General features: G+C 45.5%; 3 protein-coding genes across 4 annotated transcripts; all 3 read right to left on the reverse strand.

The window, feature by feature from the left end:
- Nucleotides 1–446: 446 nt before the first annotated feature.
- otos (otospiralin) lies at nucleotides 447–2,184 on the reverse strand. The gene is made up of 3 exons (XM_056299909.1): nucleotides 2,127–2,184; nucleotides 1,296–1,322; nucleotides 447–650 (listed from the first exon to the last, which is right to left on the reverse strand). The coding sequence occupies exons 1-3, from the start codon at nucleotides 2,182–2,184 to the stop codon at nucleotides 463–465; spliced, it is 273 nt and encodes a 90-aa protein (XP_056155884.1). The 3' UTR covers nucleotides 447–462.
- Nucleotides 2,185–3,832: 1,648 nt separating this feature from the next.
- apodb (apolipoprotein Db) lies at nucleotides 3,833–11,242 on the reverse strand. The gene is given in 6 exon segments (XM_056299713.1): nucleotides 3,833–4,732; nucleotides 4,734–4,849; nucleotides 6,996–7,081; nucleotides 8,168–8,289; nucleotides 8,418–8,535; nucleotides 11,150–11,242. Coding segments are annotated over 5 exon segments (555 nt in total). The 5' UTR covers nucleotides 8,532–8,535; nucleotides 11,150–11,242; the 3' UTR covers nucleotides 3,833–4,615.
- Nucleotides 11,243–12,813: 1,571 nt separating this feature from the next.
- On the reverse strand, nucleotides 12,814–20,938 carry LOC130130029 (apolipoprotein D-like). Of its 2 annotated transcripts, XM_056299757.1 has the most exons (6): nucleotides 20,882–20,938; nucleotides 20,721–20,776; nucleotides 20,315–20,419; nucleotides 19,000–19,121; nucleotides 14,166–14,254; nucleotides 12,814–13,311 (listed from the first exon to the last, which is right to left on the reverse strand). In XM_056299757.1, exons 2-6 carry the CDS (start codon nucleotides 20,733–20,735, stop codon nucleotides 13,064–13,066), a joined length of 579 nt encoding a protein of 192 aa, XP_056155732.1. In that variant the 5' UTR covers nucleotides 20,736–20,776; nucleotides 20,882–20,938; the 3' UTR covers nucleotides 12,814–13,063. The 2 variants fall into 2 exon arrangements, with proteins under 2 accessions (XP_056155732.1, XP_056155733.1); XM_056299758.1 differs by lacking the exon at nucleotides 20,315–20,419 and having other exon boundaries at nucleotides 20,882–20,931.
- Nucleotides 20,939–21,278: the final 340 nt, after the last annotated feature.

A 21,278-nucleotide genomic window follows, 5' to 3' on the forward strand; every position in this document is an offset into this window, starting at 1 on the left:
CAAATTACATGAAGATACAACACAGGGAACACAATACTGGGCATCTATTGCTATCCTCTATCGCGGGACATCTAGTATTTATAGGCTAAATATGCTCGTAGGTTACACATATACAGTACAAGAGAAGAAAATCGAACTACTCCCCACTCTTTCCAGTATTCTATAGTGAAATAAAAGTGTTTTTCTCTCGTTTTATATCTCCTATCCTTTCCATATATCTTAGAAACCCCCCCCCCCCCCCCGCCCAGGTGAACTGTTTCGCTCTCTCTTTCACCTACTCAATTACCTCAAGTATATTTTATTGTTTAGGATTTTTCAATAGGTCTAGATTTCCTCCCACTCTTACACCGTCTTCCCCCTCTGGTCCCTACCGCTCCTTCTCCATCCTTTTCCAGCTAGTCACCCCCCCTCCCCCAACCTGCTGCCCCTCCCCTGTCTTCTCCGATGGGAGCTCAGCCCTCTTCAGTGTTCGTGACCAGCGTTGGTCTCATAACCCAGGGTGTCTCCGAGGTGTTGGTGGGCGAAGAAGGCGCGGGCCATCTCGTTGATGTGGTTGTAGGCGCCGATGGACCTGAAGTATTCAATGTAGTTCCAGAAATCTGAGGTGGAGTAGGGCCAGTAGGGCACTGCTGGAGGCTCATCATATGGCACTAGACATCGAGTATGATAGGGAAGACAGACAAGTTGGACTTTTACAGTGGGAAGGTTGTGTGTTTGTGTGAGTGTGTGTGTGTGTCTCTTCCACAATGAAAGAGCTATATGTTCTGAGTAGGAGCACCACATGTGTTGTGGAGACTGAGGAGTGGGTCATGTGGCTTTAAACTTGAGGGGAACTGTTCAGTTGTTCTGTAGTGAATTACTGACATTAATATTGGAGGGGGGTCTTTTCATCTGACAGGGTCAAGGGTTTCTACTTCTGGTGCTGGTTCAGAAACACACTGAAAAGGTAGAGGAATATTCCTTCCAACTGCTGAGAGAATGCTAGTCGTTCTTTTTTTTAATGTGGGTGCAGTTTTTATTCTGTACATTTTAACACGTTTTTAAGCTTGAAAATATTTTGCATATCCCTTTCTCTGGGTTTTTGGGTTGAGCAGCTCTGGGCATCCGTTTTAACCTTTTTGGGAATACACAAATAAAGATTCTGCCGCAGTGGTTTGGGTGGCAAGTAAAACGTGTGAGTCGAGTGTCACCAGAGCAGTGAAATTCCTTGCTACGTAGACTCTGTTCCCATAATATTTGTAGGTTTTGTTGCAAAATATGAATGTTTCTTTAAAAGGAAGGTGTTATTTACGTACCCCCTTCTGGGATGATGACTCTGGCCTCTGTAAGGAGCGAGAGAGAGCGAGAAAGAGAGAGAGAGAGAGAGAGAGAGAGAGAGAGAAGGTAAGAGAGTTGGGCGGAAATTTAGCATTCCAGTGATTTCCACGTACAAAGACGGGATTCAGGTCCGGAAAACTGAAAATTGAGCCTTTTCCCAGAGGACTCTGGGATACCTGCTTCCTCCTCAAATATTATTACATACTATTTGCAAGTGCCGCACACACACACACACACACACACACACACACACACACACACAGTGTGAATCTGAAGGAATTCGTCATGCAGACACACACAGACGGCTCTTTATCTACATGCAGTTGACAAAAACAAACGCTGTCCTGTGGACGAGGCACTGTCACACCATGTAGGCCAACAGATTACAGAGTAAGTATTCATCTTACTGTGAATCATCAGCACCCCCTTCCCTGCATCATCATTGTGCAGACTAAGAAAACTTTCACACAATAGTTTTTACACTATCACTATATATAATATATATAATATATATAACTATAACTGTGATAATAATAATATACAACTGTGTGTAACTAATATAACTATAATATATCATATATAATAAATAACTATATATATATATATAACTATATATTATATATATATATATATATAACTATATATAATGATATTTATAATATATTTTCTGCTAAATCACTAAAGGGCATCTAATCTTATAATCGGTAATTAAGGTTTCTTCCAGAACACGTCCCCTTTGCATCATTAATCCAAGCCACTTTTCTCCCGTCAGCAGAATTAAAACCGGACAGATGCAGGAAATAACTCACCGCTGAAGTGACAGACAAGGGCACATAGCAGGACACACACCCAGAACAGCCACTTCATCTTGCCTTCCTAAGGGATCACAGACACCACGGCAGCCTCGGGTTATTCAGTTTCCAACTCCTTGCAGCATCGGCATTCACAATTATACAACTTTAAACGTCTTTTTGTGCCGTCGGCGTTGAAGTAAACGGTGCCGGGGTGCGGCACTGTGTATCACCTGCATCCTGTCAGCAGGCGGGTGGAGGGTGGCAGTGCTCTGTGAAAATAAGATGATCTGCAGGTGACTTACCTGTAAATGGTTTGTGAGGCAGGCAGAGGGGTGCAGCCGTCCGTCTGCTGGTCCACAGGTCTGAGGTGTGTGGGGCTCGCCGGAGGAGCTGCAGATGGACCTCCTCTGTCATGCAAGCACACAGTCTCTCTCTCTCTCTCTCTCTCTCTCTCTCTCTCTCTCTCTCTCTCTCTCTCTCTCTCTCTCTCTCTCTCTCTCACATACACACACACACACATCTCAAAGAGCACGGCCCAACACAACACAAGCCAGCCCAGATTCCATTTAAAAGATGTGAGTGTGTGTGTGTGTGTGTTGAGAAAACCAGCTTTTTTTCAGCAGATTTTTTTTTTTTTGTACATCTTGGGTGTTTTTTTTATCTTGAGGATGAGTTGTGAGGTTACACTGATAAAGCCCTCCGTTAGTAATTTGGGAGGGAGGTAAAAGGGGGACTGTACCTTCTCATTTTACAGTTTAGGGAGGCGAGGCTTTTAGCAATAGCATGGTTAAAAAGCACTTTGAAAATCTGAATCTTTGCAAGGCGGGCATGTCGCACAATTTCCCCGGGCAAAACATGCATGCAGCTTTCTTAACAATCCCCGCGGGGGGGGAGAAGAAAACCCAGAATTCCTCCTCTCTTACTTTCGTGTAGCACCGTTTTCATAAACACACTGTGAATGGAAGGTAATGCTTACAGTTTCTGCCCTAGCAACTATTCAGCTTTTTATTTTTTATTCATTTATTTATTGCTCATCAGGTAATTCATATGATTCATAATTCATATAAAAAAATAAATTCTCATGCAAATGGAAAACCACCTTTGCAGTTGTTAAAAATTTGTTCATAGTTGGACATCCGGGTAGCGTAGCGGTCTATGCCGTTGCCTACTAACACGGGGATCACCGGTTCAAATCCCCGGGTTACCTCCCCCTGGTGAAACTCCTCACTGTCAGGTGAAAAGAAGCGGCTGGCGACTCCACATGTATGGGAGGAGGCATGTGGTAGTCTGCTGCCCTCCCCGGATCGGCAGAGGGGGTGGAGCAGCGACCGGGACGGCTCGGAAGTGTGGGGTAATTGGCCGGATACAATTGGGGAGAAAAGGGGAAATTTTTAAAAAAATAAAAAAGATCTGTTCGCAGTTAAAATTGGACTGACGACCTTGGCTTTAGAAAGGTGTTTGGTGACACATTAGAGGAGAAGGCCCACTAAAGCAGAAGTGCGCTCCACGCATGCCGACTCCTTTTGCTTGGATGATGGTGAAGGCCCGCGTTGCATTTTACAGCTGGCTGATTCTGAGCGCCTGCAGGAGGCTACGAGAGCCGTGCATTAAAAGCGGCGTACTTTGTGCTTATGGAGACGTTTGCCTCGTTGAAAGCAAGGTGCGCCGCAGCACGCCGACAGACCGGGTACAAAACAGCCGTTACACGTGTAGTCTTTGAACACAGCTTTTAATTTACACAAAATTCTCCATGACTCCCGGTAGCAACTACAAAAGGCTTCCTGCGTTGAGAGCAGGCCCGTCCCATCATCACGATCATAAGATCATCCAACAAGTACGCCGGAGTCAACGAGTCATTTCTCCCTCCCAATATAAAGATAAATGAGATATATATTGATTATATACGATGACTGGCACTTCCGAGTGGCTGAAGTGCTGGCTGGAGCTGGTATTTGATTTTCTAGTAGCTTTATACTTCATATTATATTCACCTCAGGAGACACTATACGCTCTTCAGGTGCAGCATGGAGGTTGCACACAGGGACGTGGTTGCACTAAGGTGGGCTAGACTAAACCGGCTGGATGGAGTTAAGCGGGTCAGGGTTGTCTCACTCGGCTATAACGCTGCCAAGCATTGGATGAGGACATTGGGATTTGAAACGATACCTCTGAATATTGTGGCTGTTGCATGGAGGGTCACGAAAACAGATGCTGATTTTTTATTTTTTTTTAATCAAGGTTATTTGTTCAGCTTAAATATTCTGCGACATTCCTGCTTGTACCCGCCGTCCTTCCAGCGCAGACGCTGCACCTTCTTCAGAGGTCTACGGTTAGATAGTCAGATTGTACCTGCAGTATTTTTCCAGAAACAATTTTGCAGCTGTATTTGATTTTGCATCCGCTCCTCTCATATCCAATTCTACGGGGTCCTAGTGCTAAGGCTTGTCTTGTTGGGGGGGGGGCGGTGGTGGGGGTAATATGTAAATCGTACGACTCTCGCAACCCTAGTAATCCTTACAGCCTGTTTGGTCGGTGGCCTTCATCCGGAAGATGTCGATCCCTTCCTTCGCAAAGAGCCGTTTGGCGTACTGCACCGTCTGCAGGGGCAGGCGCCGCGAGCGGGCCGAGGATCCAGGCGTAGTCCACGTGGAAGAGACGGAGGATGTCCGTGCAGGAGTACACCACCGCCAGACTGGTGTAGTCGGTGCTCATCACCCAGTAAGGGCTGTAGGGAGTGACTGAGGAGGAGGAGGGACAGAGGGACGAAGAGAAGTTCTGATCAGGTTACTGATGAGTGATAAACTTGTATGCCCCTTTAAATGAGCTGATGTTCACTGAAAAATACAATACACAAATTACACAATAGTAGATGACACTACTAGTATTACTGCCACCACAACTACTGCTGCCACCACCACTACTACGATGACGACGACTAATAATGATAATAATAATAATAGTAATATCGATAGGAGCAATAAAAAGCTGTACAAATCTTGCTATAACCAAAGATGACTAACTGAAAACTCACAGCCCCGCCGGCCGTGTCTCCGGTTGTTTCCCTTGTGTTTCTATGTGTTACCCCTTTCCCCCCGGGGGTCTCCTGTTTTCCCCATGTGTGTGTATGTGGGGGGGGGGCGGTGTGGCTTCTTTCCCTGGCACTCTCCGGGTCCCTCTTGATTTTCAGCTCATTCACCTTACCCGCCCAGCCTGCACACCTGCCTCCCGTCTGGCCTTCAGTAACGAATTGAACCCCCCCCCCCCCCAACACACACATACACACACACACACATACACACCTCCACAAATTTCTCATATGGTGCCGATACAGCCAACCAACACAGCCTCATACAAAATACACTACCACGCACTATATGCACTGCTGGATCAGCACCAACAACACAGCAGGTCTTCAACAACCACGGCACACACCGCCGTGTGTTGGAGCAGCTACTGCAGCATCACCGTCAGATCTTCCTTTATGTCACCCAGCAACCAGGTTGCACACACACACACACACACACACACACACACGCCACATGGCACAAAACCAACTAGAGGAGTCCCCTCAGTATAGTGCAGCTCTCAGCCCCACAAGACAACAAGTAGTTGAATGCAAACACACACTTCGCTTTACCCATGAAAAAACACACTATGGTTGTGATTCTGACGGGGCCAGCAGAGACGCCCTGACTCCCACCGCTGAGTACACCCCCTCCGGTTCTCCACCCACTCGTCGCCAGATCGGTGTTTCAACCGCTGCGGTGGTCTCTCGTTCGTGGCGGCTCTGCGGTTATTCCTGGTCTCGTTTGTGTTGCCTGTATTTACCGTGTCTCCTTGAGTTGCCAGGACCACTACGGTCCAGTTCCCCTCGCTTATCCTCTGCCAGCCCCGCTCCCTTCCTCGTCCCCCTCTGTCCTGCTCCGCTCCGCTTCGTCACCCCGGCATCGCCTCTCTACCTTCTCCCTTGCCTGTCATCCTCATCCCCCTTTATTCCTGAAGTAAACCCCTTCACATGACTTATTCCACTGTGTGTGTCCGGGTCCGGGTCCGGGTCCGCCTCTACTGATCATAACACCAGACCTTGGACCCCCAAAATGGCTCTGACCTTTTCTCAACACACTGTATATAATGGATTTTCAAAAGATTTCATTTTCTTTTCCTTTTTTTCTCCCTTTTCCCCCCAGTTGTACCCGGCCAATTACCCCACTCTTCCGAGCCGTCCCGGTCTCTGCTCCACCCCCCCTCTGCCGATCCGGGGAGGGCTGCAGACTACCGCATGCCTCCTCCAATCCATGTGGAGTCACCAGCCGCTTCTTTTCACCTGACAGTGAGGAGTTTCACCAGGGGGACGTAGCGTGTGGGAGGATCACGCTATCCCCCCCCCCTCCTGAACAAGTGGCCCGACTGACCAGAGGAGGCGCTAGTGCAATGACCAGGACACATACCCACATCCGTCTTCCCACCCGCAGACACGGCCAATTGTGTCTGTAGGGACGCCCGACCAAGCCGGGGGTAACACGGGGGATTCGAACCGGCGATCCCCGTGTTGGTAGGCAACAGACTAGACCGCTACGCCACCCGGACGCCCCCTAAAGATTTCCTTTTGTTATGGATTATGAATCTGAGTCGGTCCAAAAAAGGTCTACGTGAGCCTTCACTTTAAATACAAGTGTGTGTGTGTGTGGGTGTGTGTGGGGGGGGTTGCCTAACGTGCATTTACAAGGTTTTCATGGGGGGTGGCAGGGACATATAAGTTCTGTTGCTTTTTACTTCCCAGCACACTGTGTCTTTGTCTCGACAAGTGTCTTGTTTTTGACGGCAGTGTTTGTTGTTTTGCTGCTGATACAAAGAAGGAGACGGTGGGGGGGGGGGCAAACTCACAGTAAGAGAAGCTGACGCCGAGCTTGGCTGGCTGGCTGGGGTCCTGAACCACAGCTGTCCCCTCCACTGTCCTGAATTTATCTTTACTGAGAGAGACAGAGACAGACATACAGAGTGAGAGAGAGAGAGGGAGAGAGAGACAGACAGACAGAGAGAGAGAGGGAGAGAGAGGAAGAGAGAGAGAGAGGGAGAGAGAGGAAGAGAGAGGGAGAGAGAGAGGGAGAGAGAGGAAGAGGGAGAGAGAGGGAGAGAGAGAGGGAGAGAGAGGGAGAGAGAGACAGACAGACAGACAGACAGAGTGAGAGAGAGAGAGAGGGAGAGAGACAGAGAGAGGAAGAGAGGGAGGGAGGGAGAGAGAGACAGACAGACAGAGAGAGCGAGAGAGAGGGAGAGAGCGAGAGAGAGACAGACGGAGAGAGAGAGAGACAGAGAGAGTGAGCGACAGAGACATAGAGAGAGAGGGAGAGAGACAGAGAGAGGAAGAGAGAGGGAGGGAGAGAGAGACAGAAAGAGAGAGGGAGAGCGAAAGAGAGTGAGAGAGAGAGTGAGCGACAGAGACATAGAGAGAGAGGGAGAGAGACAGAGAGAGGAAGAGGAGAGGAAGAGAGAGGAAGGGAGAGAGAGACAGAAAGAGAGAGGGAGAGAGAGACAGAAAGAGAGAGGGAGAGCGAAAGAGAGTGAGAGAGAGAGCGAGAGAGAGAGTGAGCGACAGAGACATAGAGAGAGAGGGAGAGAGAGAGAGCGACAGAGACATAGAGAGAGAGCGACAGAGAGAGACAGAAAGAGAGAGGGAGAGAGAGACAGAGGGAGAGAGACAGAAAGAGAGAGGGAGAGAGAGCGAGAGAGAGAGATAGAAAGAGAGAGGGAGAGAGAGACAGAGGGAGAGAGAGCGAGAGAGAGAGGGAGAGAGAGCGAGAGAGAGAGACAGAAAGAGAGAGGGAGAGATAGACAGATGGAGAGAGAGCGAGAGAGACAGACGGAGAGAGAGAGAGACATAGAGAGAGAGAGAGAGAGACAGACAGACAGAGAGAGAGATAGACAGCGAGAGACAGAGAGAGAGAGACAGAGAGAGATAGACGCGAGAGAGAGGGAGACTCAGTACGGGCCTTGGCAGAATCTAACTTTATCACAAAGTCGAGTGCACAGTTTTCGTTAAACCCTGACATACTTACTAAAACTGGGAGTTGAGCACTCGGATGGTGCCATCACTCCTGAAGGCGTAGTTGGCCTCAATACACTTGCCCCTCTCAAAGGAGGCGGGGAGTTTCTCAATCTCGTACCATTTACCCAGGTACTGTTGGCAGGAGGGGTGGAGGAGAAGTCAGAGTGGTCCCATTAACACGTCCAGCAGAGCAACGACAGAGCTCTGGATGAAGAAGTCACCATATTGTGTGTGTGTGTGTGTGTGTGTGTGTGTGTTACCTGCTGGAGGTTGAAGTTGGGCTGGACCTTCGGGTCGGGGCAGGGACCCCAGTGATAGGTCTGGGCCGAGACCAGGGGAAGGAGGACGAGGAGGAGGCAGAGAGTCGGCGTCATTCCTCTGTGAGTGGCAGAGAGGAAAGGAAATTGAACAGAGGAGGATGAGAGAGAGATGAGACTAGTTACCCCCACAAGATCGCACAGAAACTGGCGAGACGCCACAACTGGTATCCTAGATATTACAAAACGCCACTAGTCATCGTTACTATTCTGACAAACATCATTTCCATTTCATCTAACACCCCTCCCAAGGGTCAAGCAGGTGGAAGTTTGTCTTGCCGAAGAGCACTTCGGCAGAACAGATGGATGAACCAGTCAGTTTTTTCTCCCAAATTGTACCCATCCAATTACCCCCACTCTTCCGAGCCGTCCCCATCTCTGCTCCACCCCCTCTGCTGATCCGGGGAGGGCTGCAGACTACCACATGCCTCCTCCCATACATGTGGAGTCACCGGCCGCTTCTTTTCACCTGACAGTGAGGAGTTTCCACCAGGGGACGTAGCGCGTGGGAGGGTCACGCTATTCCCCCCCAGTTCCCCCTTCCCCCCGAACAGGCGCCCCAACCGACCAGAGGAGGCGCTAGTGCAGCGACCGGGACACATACCCACATCCGGCTTCCCACCCGCAGACACCGCCGACTGTGTCTGTAGGGACGCCCGACCAAGCCGGAGGTAACACGGGGATTCAAACCAGCGATCCCCATGTCGGGAGGCAACAGAGTAGACCGCTACGCTACCCGGACGCCCTGAATCAGCCAGTTTTGACCAACGGGATGGTCCCTGTAGCCTCTCGGTCACCCTGCCACAAACCCCTTTGGTAAATCAGCGCCGCACAGCATAATGTGCAATACAAAAGACTGACAGCGTTCTCTGTCCATCAGCTTCTGTGTGTTGACTTGACAAGAAAAAGGGTTGAACTCGTTCTTCTGGTTTCACATTCTCCAGCTGCAAGGGTTCACATCTACGAGCCGGTTTTGTGGCGAGGTTGAAGCGTGCAAGCATAAACAGCGGTCTGTCTGTCCTCTCCCATGTGATTCCTCCCAAATAATCCAATTATAGAAGAATGGTACAATAGATAGGCTGCAGTCACCAAAGTGACGCACAACAATATCTCACTTCTGGGGGGGGGGGGGACCTTGCAGATGTCCTCCACACAATTATCAACGAATATCAGTATCGTTCCAACAACAGGGGCAACATATCTCCACTGCTTACGAATCAACTTGAGGTTTTGTTGTTCACTGAAGGACATTTGATAAAGGAAGAGTAACAGAGCAGTATAGCCAAACAACCAGCCAGCAAGGCCGAAACAACTGCAACACAGAAAGAGGAGGAGGAGAAGAAGAAGAAGAAGAGAAGAAGAAGAAAGCCATTTGTCATTGTACAGGTTACAATGAAATGTGTTCTCTGCTTTTAACCCATCCTGTTGTATAGGAGCAGTGGGCAGCTGCAGCGCCTGAGGACCAGCTCCAGTTCTTCTCTCCACTGCCTTGCTCAGGGGCACAGACAGGAGTGTTAACCCTAACAGCCATGTCTTTTCGATGGTGGGGGGAAACCCACACAGACATGGGTAGAACATGCAAACACACAGAAAGGACATGGGATGGCCTGGGGTTCGAACCCAGGACCTTCTTGCTGTGAGGCAACAGTGCTAACAACCACTGAGCCACCGTGCCGCCCTGTTTACATTAAATCACATCAAACTAATAGAAAGTACCACGTTTAACTATATACACAGTACTATATATTATATACTGTATACTATATACGATATACCCTGTACTATATACCCTGTACTGTATACTATATACCCTGTACTATATACTATATACCCTGTACTATATACTCTGTACTATATACTATATACTCAGTACTATATACTATATACCCTGTACTATATACTATATAGCCTGTACTGTATACTATATATCCTGTACTGTATACCATATACTATATACCCTGTACTATATACTATATACCCTGTACTATATACTATATAGCCTGTACTATATACTCTGTACTATATACTATATACTATATACCCTGTACTATATACTAGTATACTCTGTACTGTATACTGTGCTGTGCTGTTCAAACTCTTTCTTGAATACCAGTAAGATGGGTTCTGAATTTGAAAAACTTGCTTTTATTTGTTTCCATCATTATGAAATGATGCTATTAAAATAAATTGATTGAAGAAATCTCTTTTCCTCTGTTAGCAACGACTCTACACAGTACATGTTCCCAGTACAAACAAATCAAGGTAAATCCAATCTGTAAGAAGTCCAGAAATATCCAAACTACCTGGGAGAAGAACGTGACCCAAAGTGCTGATCCCTTCCCACCCGTAATCCAATAGACCTCACAAACACAATGCCGTGTATCTAACACGTTCCCGTGTGGAGCCCAGCGGGTCTACAACAATGACACCTATGTGGTTTGACCCACCTATCGCTGGATCTCGTGCGTTTCAAGGCACAACATTTCAAATAATGCACCACATCTTGAAACCAGAAACAAATCCAAATCTTCTTGATGATCCACAAAAATGAAACAAGAGTTCATGCTTAGTCAGTAAAATGAACACCAGTACCGTCACGTTTTATGCATTATAAATGCGTTAGCCTATTCTTGCATTATTATTCAGTTTGGTACATCATAAGAAGACCTTCTCACCTGGTATGGATGAAGGGGTGGAGATGTCAAGATGAAGATGAGGGGATGGCAAAGGCTTTTGAACGGACTGGGAAAGCAGGATCTCCGTCTGCCTCTCTGCTATCTATGGAACAAGAACACCGAGTGTGTCGGCGTTGTCGTCACTACACAGCAACGCAGGCGGCGGATTATCTAAATTGTCATCATGTGCACATTCCTAAGTGACAACACACCTACGACACACGAGACTAACAAGAGACTCAAGCACAGCAATGCAGAACAGTTAGAACCGTGAGCTCAGTCTCGTCCTTGATGAGGAACTATTAGATAACATTTGGAGGGACACAAATAAAAATCTCAGTGAGTGAAATAAAAAATGCAGCTCAAATTCAGATTCCTACGCCGTCTTCAAATTACACCATGCATTAAGTCAAGTCAAGTCAATTTTATTTGTATAGCCCAAAATCACAAAGTATAAATTTGCCTCAAGGGGCTTTACAGATAGGTAAGATAAGACAAGATAAGATGCTTTATTGTCATTGTGTACACAACAAAATTTCGTTTGGTGACTCTCAGACCAGCAACACTAGACAAGGTAAATGATTAAAAAAAAACCCAAGATAAAAACAAGGACAAACAACATTTAGTATAAATAAGTGAGGTAGCAAAAATGATGAAAAGACAATAAAGGATAGCAGCAGCTTTTAAAGTTCAAAACAGTGCATGGGGTTATTGCACATAGTTGTCCATATTGCAGCGGGGGGGTGGGAGGGTGGAGGCTACAGTTCTGGGGAAGAAGCTGTTCCTCAGCCTGTCAGGCCGGGTTTTGATGGTGCGGTATCTTTCCCCTGATGCCCTGATGGCGAGGGAACGAACAGACCGTGACCTGGGTGTGTTGCATCTTTGCTGATGTTGCTGCGACACAACATCCTGCCCTTAGAAATAAGATGGATCCACTGCATGGCGTAATGTTCTCAAATCCAAACTTTTATGTATAAAGATATATTGGACCTTTATATATATATATATATATATATATATATATATATATATATATATATACTCTACCGACCACTCAATGGCTTTACACTGTATGCCTCACATTCACCCATTCACACACACATTCATACACTGATGGTGGAGGCTGCCATGCACGGCACCAACCTGCTCATCAGAAGCAGTCAGGGGTTCAGTGTCTTGCTCAAGGGCACTTCGGCATGCTCTCCGGAGGAGCCGGGGATCGAACCAGAGACCTTCCGATTACTAGATGACCCGCTCTACCCCCTGAGCCATGCCGTCTCCACATAAGGCTTAATTCCTCCACCCATGCTGTACATGTATGTATGTATGTGCAGTTCAGCATGTATATATGTACTGCGTGTCCCTCTGTAACTTATTGTCTCTGTATTATATCAACTTGGTTTACAATACTCTCTGGTATTTTAATAATATGTACTGTATTACCAGTCTGTTTTTGGTGCATCACACATCATTGCATATAACGTTTTCACCTTTTTTTGGTGGTGAATAGTTGTCGTTAAAGACGAGAGCAATAAAAGTATAACTAAAGACTAACTGATGCAAATTTGATGGTTCCTACATGGAACTCCTGAAAAAAGATCCTTTAAGAAAAATGCCACAGGAAATGATCAGGTGTACCCGCTGCATGAGGTAGAAGCCGGCTTGAAAGCATAAAAGGTTTATTTCAGTTTGATGGTTTTACTTTGCACGTGGACAAATACAGAAGGAAGGGGATTGGAGAAGTTTGAATCTGACAAAGCGTGAAATAACGCTGTGTAAATAAGCGGGTGCCTCACAGTCAGTTAACAACAATCTCAAAGTACATGAAATTCAAGTATTACATAATGTTAGAGTTCACGTTACATTTGCATACAGCTGACATGTACTTGGTTACAGATCACTTTTTGAACCCTACTAGCCCTTTCCCGAGCCCAGGGCACCACAGCCTGTCTGGTTGGAGACAATGAGGCGACTTATGTCAATGCCTGCAGCAGCCAGCCTGTCATGCTGCTGTCTGACGACATCATCAGTCAGCGTCCGTGTGCGGGCCAGGATCCAGGCGAAGTCGATATGGAAAAGGCCCAGGTACTCAGAACAGGAGTAGACCAGAGCATGTGTCTGGTAGTCTGTGGACAGGATCCAGTAAGGATCATCAGGAACACCTGGAGACAGACAGAGAGGAGTCATACACACACACACACACACACACACGCACACACACGCACACACAAATACATTGTCCTCGACAACGCAATTTGTTTTACAACATTGCCATAAAAACAACAAGCATATAGCATATATCAGTATATCCAACCACCCATTATCTTAACCGCTTATCCTGCTCTCAGGGTCGCGGGGATGCTGGAGCCTAGTCCAGCAATCATTGGGCGGCAGTCGGGGAGACACCCTGGAAAGGCCACCAGGCCATCACAGGGTGTCTTCCCACCTGTGTATGTGTATAGGAGATCAAATAATGGAAATAAAGTACAATAAAACAAGTTTCAGATGTGCAATGTCCAGCCCCAACAGCAACATTACTAATATCAACAGGGTATATTGTTCAGTTATTGGTTGTTTAGATGGATCCTTGCCAAAATGATCAGTGAGTTTATATGTTTGTTTGGGGTTTTTTTGGCGGGGGGGTTCGGATTTTGGGTACTTTAAATCCTTTGGTCCATGGAAAGAGGCTCAAATTCATTAAACATTGGATGTGACCTGTCACCAAAAAGCTCATGTCTTAATACTCAGACGAGAATTGATATTCAAAGAGGTCACACTGTTGTACCCCAACAATCATACTGCAAGTTTTCACTACCCCGCCCTGCTAATTTGTCTGTGTGATTTCTGACACAAGTACATCATGGCCACCAGATTGTGAGTGAAGTGGAGTGAGGAACTGAGAGGAAGATATGCAACAAGATCCTCATCCAGACTCAAACCCAGGACAGGGCAGCCAGGAGCAAATAATACACACAATTGTACTCATTTACTGCAGAATTAAATGTGTTAAGCTAACCTTTGAAGAAGCTGACAGCCAGAACAGCCGATTTAGACGGGTCCTTGACTTTGGCCACACCCTCAATGGAATTTACCTGCCCATTTGTTCTGGAGAGAGAGGGAGGGGGCCAGGCTGTCAATCAAAATTTCACACAGACTGAGAACGTGACACGTAAAATGTATTTAGGCATGGGTGTATCCAGGGGCGGGGCCAGAGGGGCACTGGCCCCAGCTGAAATCCGATTGGCCCCTGGAGTGCCCCTGTCGTGTCACTTCCCAATTCAATTCAGCAACGCTTTATTGGCACGACTGCGTTCATTACAATGTTGCCAAAGCAGGTGACAGTGAAATAGGTTAATAGAGTATATATATATATATATAAAATATCAATAGAATAAATTAGAATAAATGGAAAAGGGAATAGGTAGAACTGGTAGAAATACAGAACAGCATTTGAACAGTAATTGACAGTAACTGGAACAGTAATTGACAGTAATTCGCTTGTCACTTGACAGATGAGTAAACGTCACAATCTGTGGCGCCTCAAACATGTCTTGTAAGCACAGTGTGGCAGAGAAGGTAACAACGGGAAAGAGTCCCGTGTTCAGGGACTCGTTAATGAGAGTCATAGTATTTATAAGTGGGACCTTGGGATTCCCATGTGACTTGAGCGCGGCGTGACGCTGACGGAAAAGGCGGAACAAATGTGGCTCAACATTCCGGTCGGACCCCTTAGCGCGATGCACCCCGCCACAGGCTCGCTTAAGCGCGGAGGGAAGTAAGCTACCGACCAGCTGGCGGCTCAGACCGGAAACCACCGCGGAGAGCTGAAGGTGAGCAAAACTCTTTTATTTGCGCAGTTGTTACGCGGTAAGACTTGCGGCCAGGGAATGTTGCCGTTGACCAGCTAACTTAGTAGCAGTCAGCGTACACGGCTACAGCTAACGGTTAGCTTGCGTTAATCAACCCTCCCACGCGTGCGGTCACGCCGGTGTGATTAGCTGTTAAGCGCGTGTGCTAAAACCGATGCGATTAGAAAAACTAAAAAAATATCGTAGCTATTTTTCAGCTTAACATTAAAAATATGGCGAATGCTAACTGAAAACTACGAGAAGCTTAATAACGCTAACGACAACAACGAACCGTGTAACGTCACGCGCGCTACACGGCATGGCGTAAACCAGCGTTTCTCAACGGACCCCCTAGTGGTCCGTGGTGTAATTGCAAGGGGTCAGTGAAAATAAAATATCTTTAAAAAAAAGATCCTATGACATTTATAGAAATAGGATTATTTTACTCAAATGTGACTGAGACCTTTATCTACCTAAACTATAAAGGGTAACAGGACTTTTTTCTCTAATTACATCTGTTTCACAAGTGTAATTTATTGTATTTTAATAAGAGATCTCGCTCCCGTTTGCATTGTTAAAAGTTACTGCGTAAAAATTCTGTTGTTACATATATCTGAAAGTTACTGAATACATATTCTGTTTTGTTACATACATCTGAAAGTTACTGCATAAGAATTCTGTTTTGTTAACTATATCTAAGTTACAACTGAAAGCTCTTATTTTTGCCCCAAAGAGTGAATAAATGCTATAATGCAATTTAAAATGCAGTTTCTATCAAATTGCAACCCCCCTCCCCCAAGATCAGGTGGAGGGGTCCTCAGGGTAGATCAAAAATACGCAGGGGGTCCAGGACCCCAAAAAGGTTGAGAACCACTGATGTAAACTACTAATAAGACACGTTAGCCCCTAGCTAACGGGTATGACCCTTTAGCCGAGCGGTTAGTGATGTCGCCTTGTGGTGCAGTACACCCCGTATCGAATCCCGCACCGGGCAACAAAATAACCGGTTACAGTAAGTTACACGCAGAAGGCTTAATACTTGTTGTGAGCTTTGCGACAGTGTTCGGCAGAAAAGTGCTCTTCGTCAGTGGTTAGCCTGAGTTGGTGGCCCGCTTACATTCGTCCCCATTGGTTTTGCGTTATAGTTGTGTAATGTAAGGCTACCACAGCACATTAATTCAAGCAAGCCAGCAGCAACAGTATATTAATATTCTGGGTTGCTGAAGTGTTGTGCATCGCTCTCCATATAGTTATCAGAATGAAGAGGGAAACGTGACATTGTCCTCTTCCGCTGCCCCCCTAAAAATAAAAACGACAGTGATGAGGCAGACATTGAGACAGAGCCAGATGATCCAGGTGCTGAGAGAGCTGAAGAGAAACGGCAGGAAGTGGAGAGTGCCACAGAGAGAAAGCCAGAGGACTTGTTAGTTGGAGAGACTGTGGTTTTCAAAGTGAGGGCACAGAGCAGGAAGGAGAGACGGATGATGATCCCGCGAGTGAGGCTGAGGGTGACATAGAAGTGGAGGGTGAGACACAGACAGGATACCCACAAGCACTGGACCATCAGGTTTGTGATGTTGAAAATCTATTTGCCTGCTTGTAAAGCAGTGTAATTACAGTTCATATGGTGTGTCCATGTAGAAGTTATGGTGTTATGGTGTTCCTTTATTGCTGTGCTATATGTGCCATATATATGATTGCCATACTATCCTTGATTGCTGTACTATATGTGCCATATATATGATTGCTACACTATCCTTGATTGCTATATTATATGTGCCATATATATGATTGCTATACTATCCTTGATTGCTGTACTATATGTGCCTTATGTAGCGTTTTTTCCCGGAAACCATCAATGGTGTAGGTAAAAGTGCTCAACAAATGAGGAGCAGATTAAGATAGATGTAGGGAAAAAGAACTTACGCTTGTACTGAAATGCATTAAAGTTTTTTTTCCCTACATCAATCTTGTGTGTGTGTGTGTGTATGTATATATATATATATATATATATATATATATATATATATATATATATATGAAGAGTACGTTGAGCACGAAATAAGCTTGTTCTGCCATTTAGCAACTTTGAGCTATAGAAAATATATCTTTGCTCCTGAATTGTTCAGCTCTTTTTTTCTACGTGGAAAGTTTCATTGCAACATCCTGTGGATATATATATGAGCAATGTGATACTGCAATAGACCCAGTTGCAAAACGACAAAAAAAGGCTAAGCTCTAAATTCAGTGAACACTGTGTACTGACTACTGTTGGTCAGAGAGAGTCAGAACCAGATAAAGGTGGGTTTCGTATAGCCTTTTTCTACCCCATCATTGATCAGGTGCTCAACGAGCTTAACAGATGGTTTTAATGTAATTTATTTATTTATTTTACAGTTGCCCACCCTGGTTTTATTCCCCCTCTATCATTTTTTTACTTTTTTATTTTATATTATATACTATTATATATATGTGTCGGCCCTGTGACGGCCTGGTGGCCTGTCCAGAGTGTCTCCCTGCCTGCCACCCAGTGGCTGCTTGAATAGGCTCCAGCATCCCCACGACCCTGAGAGCAGGATAAGTAGATCAGATAATGGATGGAATATTGTTTTTCTTTTTTCTTTTACTATAGTCTTTTATTTGTGAAGCACTTTGAGATCTTTCTCTGCAGATGAGAAATGCTATACAAACTCAATTTATTATTTTCAAAGACAAACTGTGACATAATGAATAGCATCTAAGTTCTAAACCCCAAAAGTGATGCATTCATTTCTGAAAGAGACAACTCTGTTTTCATTTGCTCGATTGTATGACTCAAATATTGATGATTTGGGGCATGAACTACATCAGCCGAATTTTAGAAAGAACTGCAGCCTGGGATGCAGAGACCTAGTACACTAGAGCTGGTACTGTTCATTGAGCTGTATAAAGAACTGTTTTTTGAGCTCTTCAGACTCTGCAAAATAGCAGTCGCGATCCCAGTGACTTCTGCTTCTTGTGAGCAGAATTTTACTACGCTGAAGCTGGTGAAAACTTACCTCAGGTCCACCATAACCAATGAGAGATTGGGAAGGCTGGATGTAATAAGTATTGAGTCTAGGAGGGCAAAGGCTTTGAATCTTGACTCATTTGTTGATCAGGTTGCCAAAAACCACAGAACACTGTGTAATGTGAAATTCTCGAAAGGAAAAGACGGACTGGGATGCAGAGACCCTCTAGTACAGTAGAGCTTGTACTGTTCATTGAGCCTTATAGGAGGGTTTCCGTGCAGCGTCATCACAGAGATGCGTGTGCAACTAGAGGGCAGAAAGCAGCTACAGCGCAGAGATTTTAAGCACTAGAGCTCCGATACAGCAGAGATGACACGCAGTTGTTGTGCAATAAACTGCACAAACCGCCAAAAGGATGGGTGGAATATTGAACCGCTTTGGTAGCTCTCAAAATATTATGAGATGCATAATCTATTGAGAGCTACCAACGCGGTTTTGCCCCCTGGCTGCGCATGCACCCAGTAATGTTTGTAAACAGGAAACCCGTCTATAAAGAAGTGTTGCAGCAAAGAAGGTGCTGAAACTTGAGCTGAAGCTAACAGGAATGTGTTTTTTGTTTTCAATATCGTAATTTAATAAAATTGTAACTAAGTTACTGAAACAAATACTGTTACTTAAACAAATAACTAACTAAGTTACTGAAATATCCTGTTACTGAAACAAATACCAATCATGGCATTTTTATGTTGTGGTTGTTGTTGTTTTTTGGGGTTTTTTTGCGCTGTTACTTTATATACTGAACTAAAAAATTTGAAAGCTTGTTGTCCTGGGTCGAATATGCCCCTCTGACAACACAACTGGCCCCAGCCCGGTTCCCCCAGTAAAATTTGTTCAGAACTGCCACTGTATTTAGGTATTGCTTTGAGAGATTGCAGGAGAGATGGTGGAATAGAGCATGAAAGGATAGAAATGAGAGAAAAAAATGAATGACGACAAAGTTTGGGGGGCTCACAGTAGTTCTGAATTGTGCACGCTGACCGTCCCGTCATGGAGGAGGGTGTATGTTGCCTGATGACATTTTCCCTTCTCAAAGACAGCAGGGAGCTTCTCGATCTCATACCATGTGCCCATGTACTGCAGGAGAACACAAAGCTATATGAAACAGCCACTAGGGGGCAGGATCAGGGCCTTACCGCATTGGGCAAGTGAAGCTGCCGTTTGTTCTGTAATAGTGAGGACAAGACAGTGAACCCTCAGGGCTTAAAATGTAATGACACAAAGGATTTTGTGTTTTTGTCAGTGTTTTTTTTATGTCTTTTGACAAAGAACGCTCAGTTCAGTCCATGGTGCAGGTAGTCCCAGCACAGGAGAGCCCCTTACGCTCTGACAAGAACTATGATGGATACTGAAATTTAAAGATGCACCATAATAACCAGCCCAATATTTATTGATCACCTGTGTATCAATGAAGGAGGATATCTGCTCAGATCTACTGTTAACCCTGATTTATACTAAGTCAGGATTATAATGCTTAATGCTTCTTAGGTACTTACCCTGGTCTTAACCATACCTAGATTTAACCCTCTCTAATCTAATACCTGAACTCTTATTCTGGTACCTAGCCATACACATTTCTTTCTTTTTTTTGTGGGGGGTATTTCCCCCCCCCCTTTCTCCTCAGTTGTACTTTGCTAATTACCCCACTTTTCCGAGCTGTCCTGGTCGTTGCTCCACCCCCTCCGCCGATCTGGGGAGAGCTGAAGACTACCACATGCCTCCTCCGATACATGTGGAGTCACCAGCTGCTTCGTTTAATCTGACGGTGAGGAGTTTCACTGGGGAGACGTAGCGTGTGGGAGAATCATGCTATTCCCCCCAGTTCCCCCTTCCCCCCCAACAGGCACCCCGACTGACCAAAGGAAATGCTAGTGCAGTTACCAGGACACATACCCACATCTAGCTTCCCACCCGCAGACACTGCCAATTGTATCTGTAGGGATGCCCGACCAAGCCGGAGGTAACACGGGGACTCGAACCGGCAATCCCCGTGTTGGTAGACAATGGAATAGACCGCCACAACACCCGGACACCCACTAACATTCACATTTATGACCTCATACTTAAACTTGAAGCGGGCAAATATGATGTCACTTAGGGTCCCCAGATGTTCAGAAACAACTCAAGTCACTTATGACCTGAATCTTCTGGGTCATAAGTCTGTTTGGCTCACGGCATTGCTTGACATGTAAATTGCTGACATCAGTCAGCAGCCGAAATACTCACAATCAATGACTGATGGAAATCCATGTTGGTTTTTCATGGTTTACCTTTGAAATGTTGAAGTTGTTCTGAACCGGCGGACTGGGGCAGCTACCAAGGTGGAAGGACTGACCGCTGGCAGCTGGAGCACCCAGGAGAACAACGAGCAATACCTTCACACCAAAGTTGTCGCACAGAACTAAAATCAGTATCAAGACCGACATTTGGTTGAAACTGCAATTTAACACGAAACATATGAAAAGAAATGCGATTAAACAATATTCTATAGTTCCATTACAACTTAGATCAGAGTCGGAGTCGAGGGCGATATTTTTTAAGAATTGGAAAATCTTCAGGAAACCAAACAGATAAATCAGTGCAGAAGTGGAAATCACTTCTCCAAACCTCCAAGTAAACCTGCATGCTAGCACAAGTACCAGTCAGGAAGAAAATTGTTGAAGACACTCCAGATACCTGCAGCGCCTTCATCTTTAATCAGTCAGCTATGTCATGTACAAAGATGTTCCCGCCTAAAGAAGAATGGAGAACGACGAGCTTTAGATCTCCAGTAAATTACTTAACGAATTAAACCACTAATGAAATAATTTATTATCCATCCAAATGAAACAACTTACTGTAGGCTTAGTGCAGGTTCTGCAGTATGAGTGTGTGTGTGTTCATATTCAATGCCGGACCTTTGGAACGAGCAACATGTTTGCAGTGCTTTATTTGGCTTTTTTAACTCATTCATAACCAGAGCGCCCCACACAGCAGAGGATAGACAGCAGTAGTAGAAGTAGGAATAGTAGTACAAGTAGTATCTGTTTATTTTCATCGAAAACCTTTCTGTGTCTTTCAAAATTTCCCTGTGATTACATGCGTGTCCTCCGGGTACTTCGGTTTCCTCCTACAGTCTGAAAACCTGTCTGTTAGCTGAACTGAAGACTGTATATTGTCCATATGGTGTGATAGTGAATGTGTGTTTGGACCATGTGATGGACCAGCAAACAATCTTGGACCTCCTGCCTTTAA

This window comes from Lampris incognitus, chromosome 19, assembly GCF_029633865.1.
Source record: "Lampris incognitus isolate fLamInc1 chromosome 19, fLamInc1.hap2, whole genome shotgun sequence".
Classification (NCBI taxonomy): Eukaryota; Metazoa; Chordata; class Actinopteri; order Lampriformes; family Lampridae; genus Lampris; species Lampris incognitus.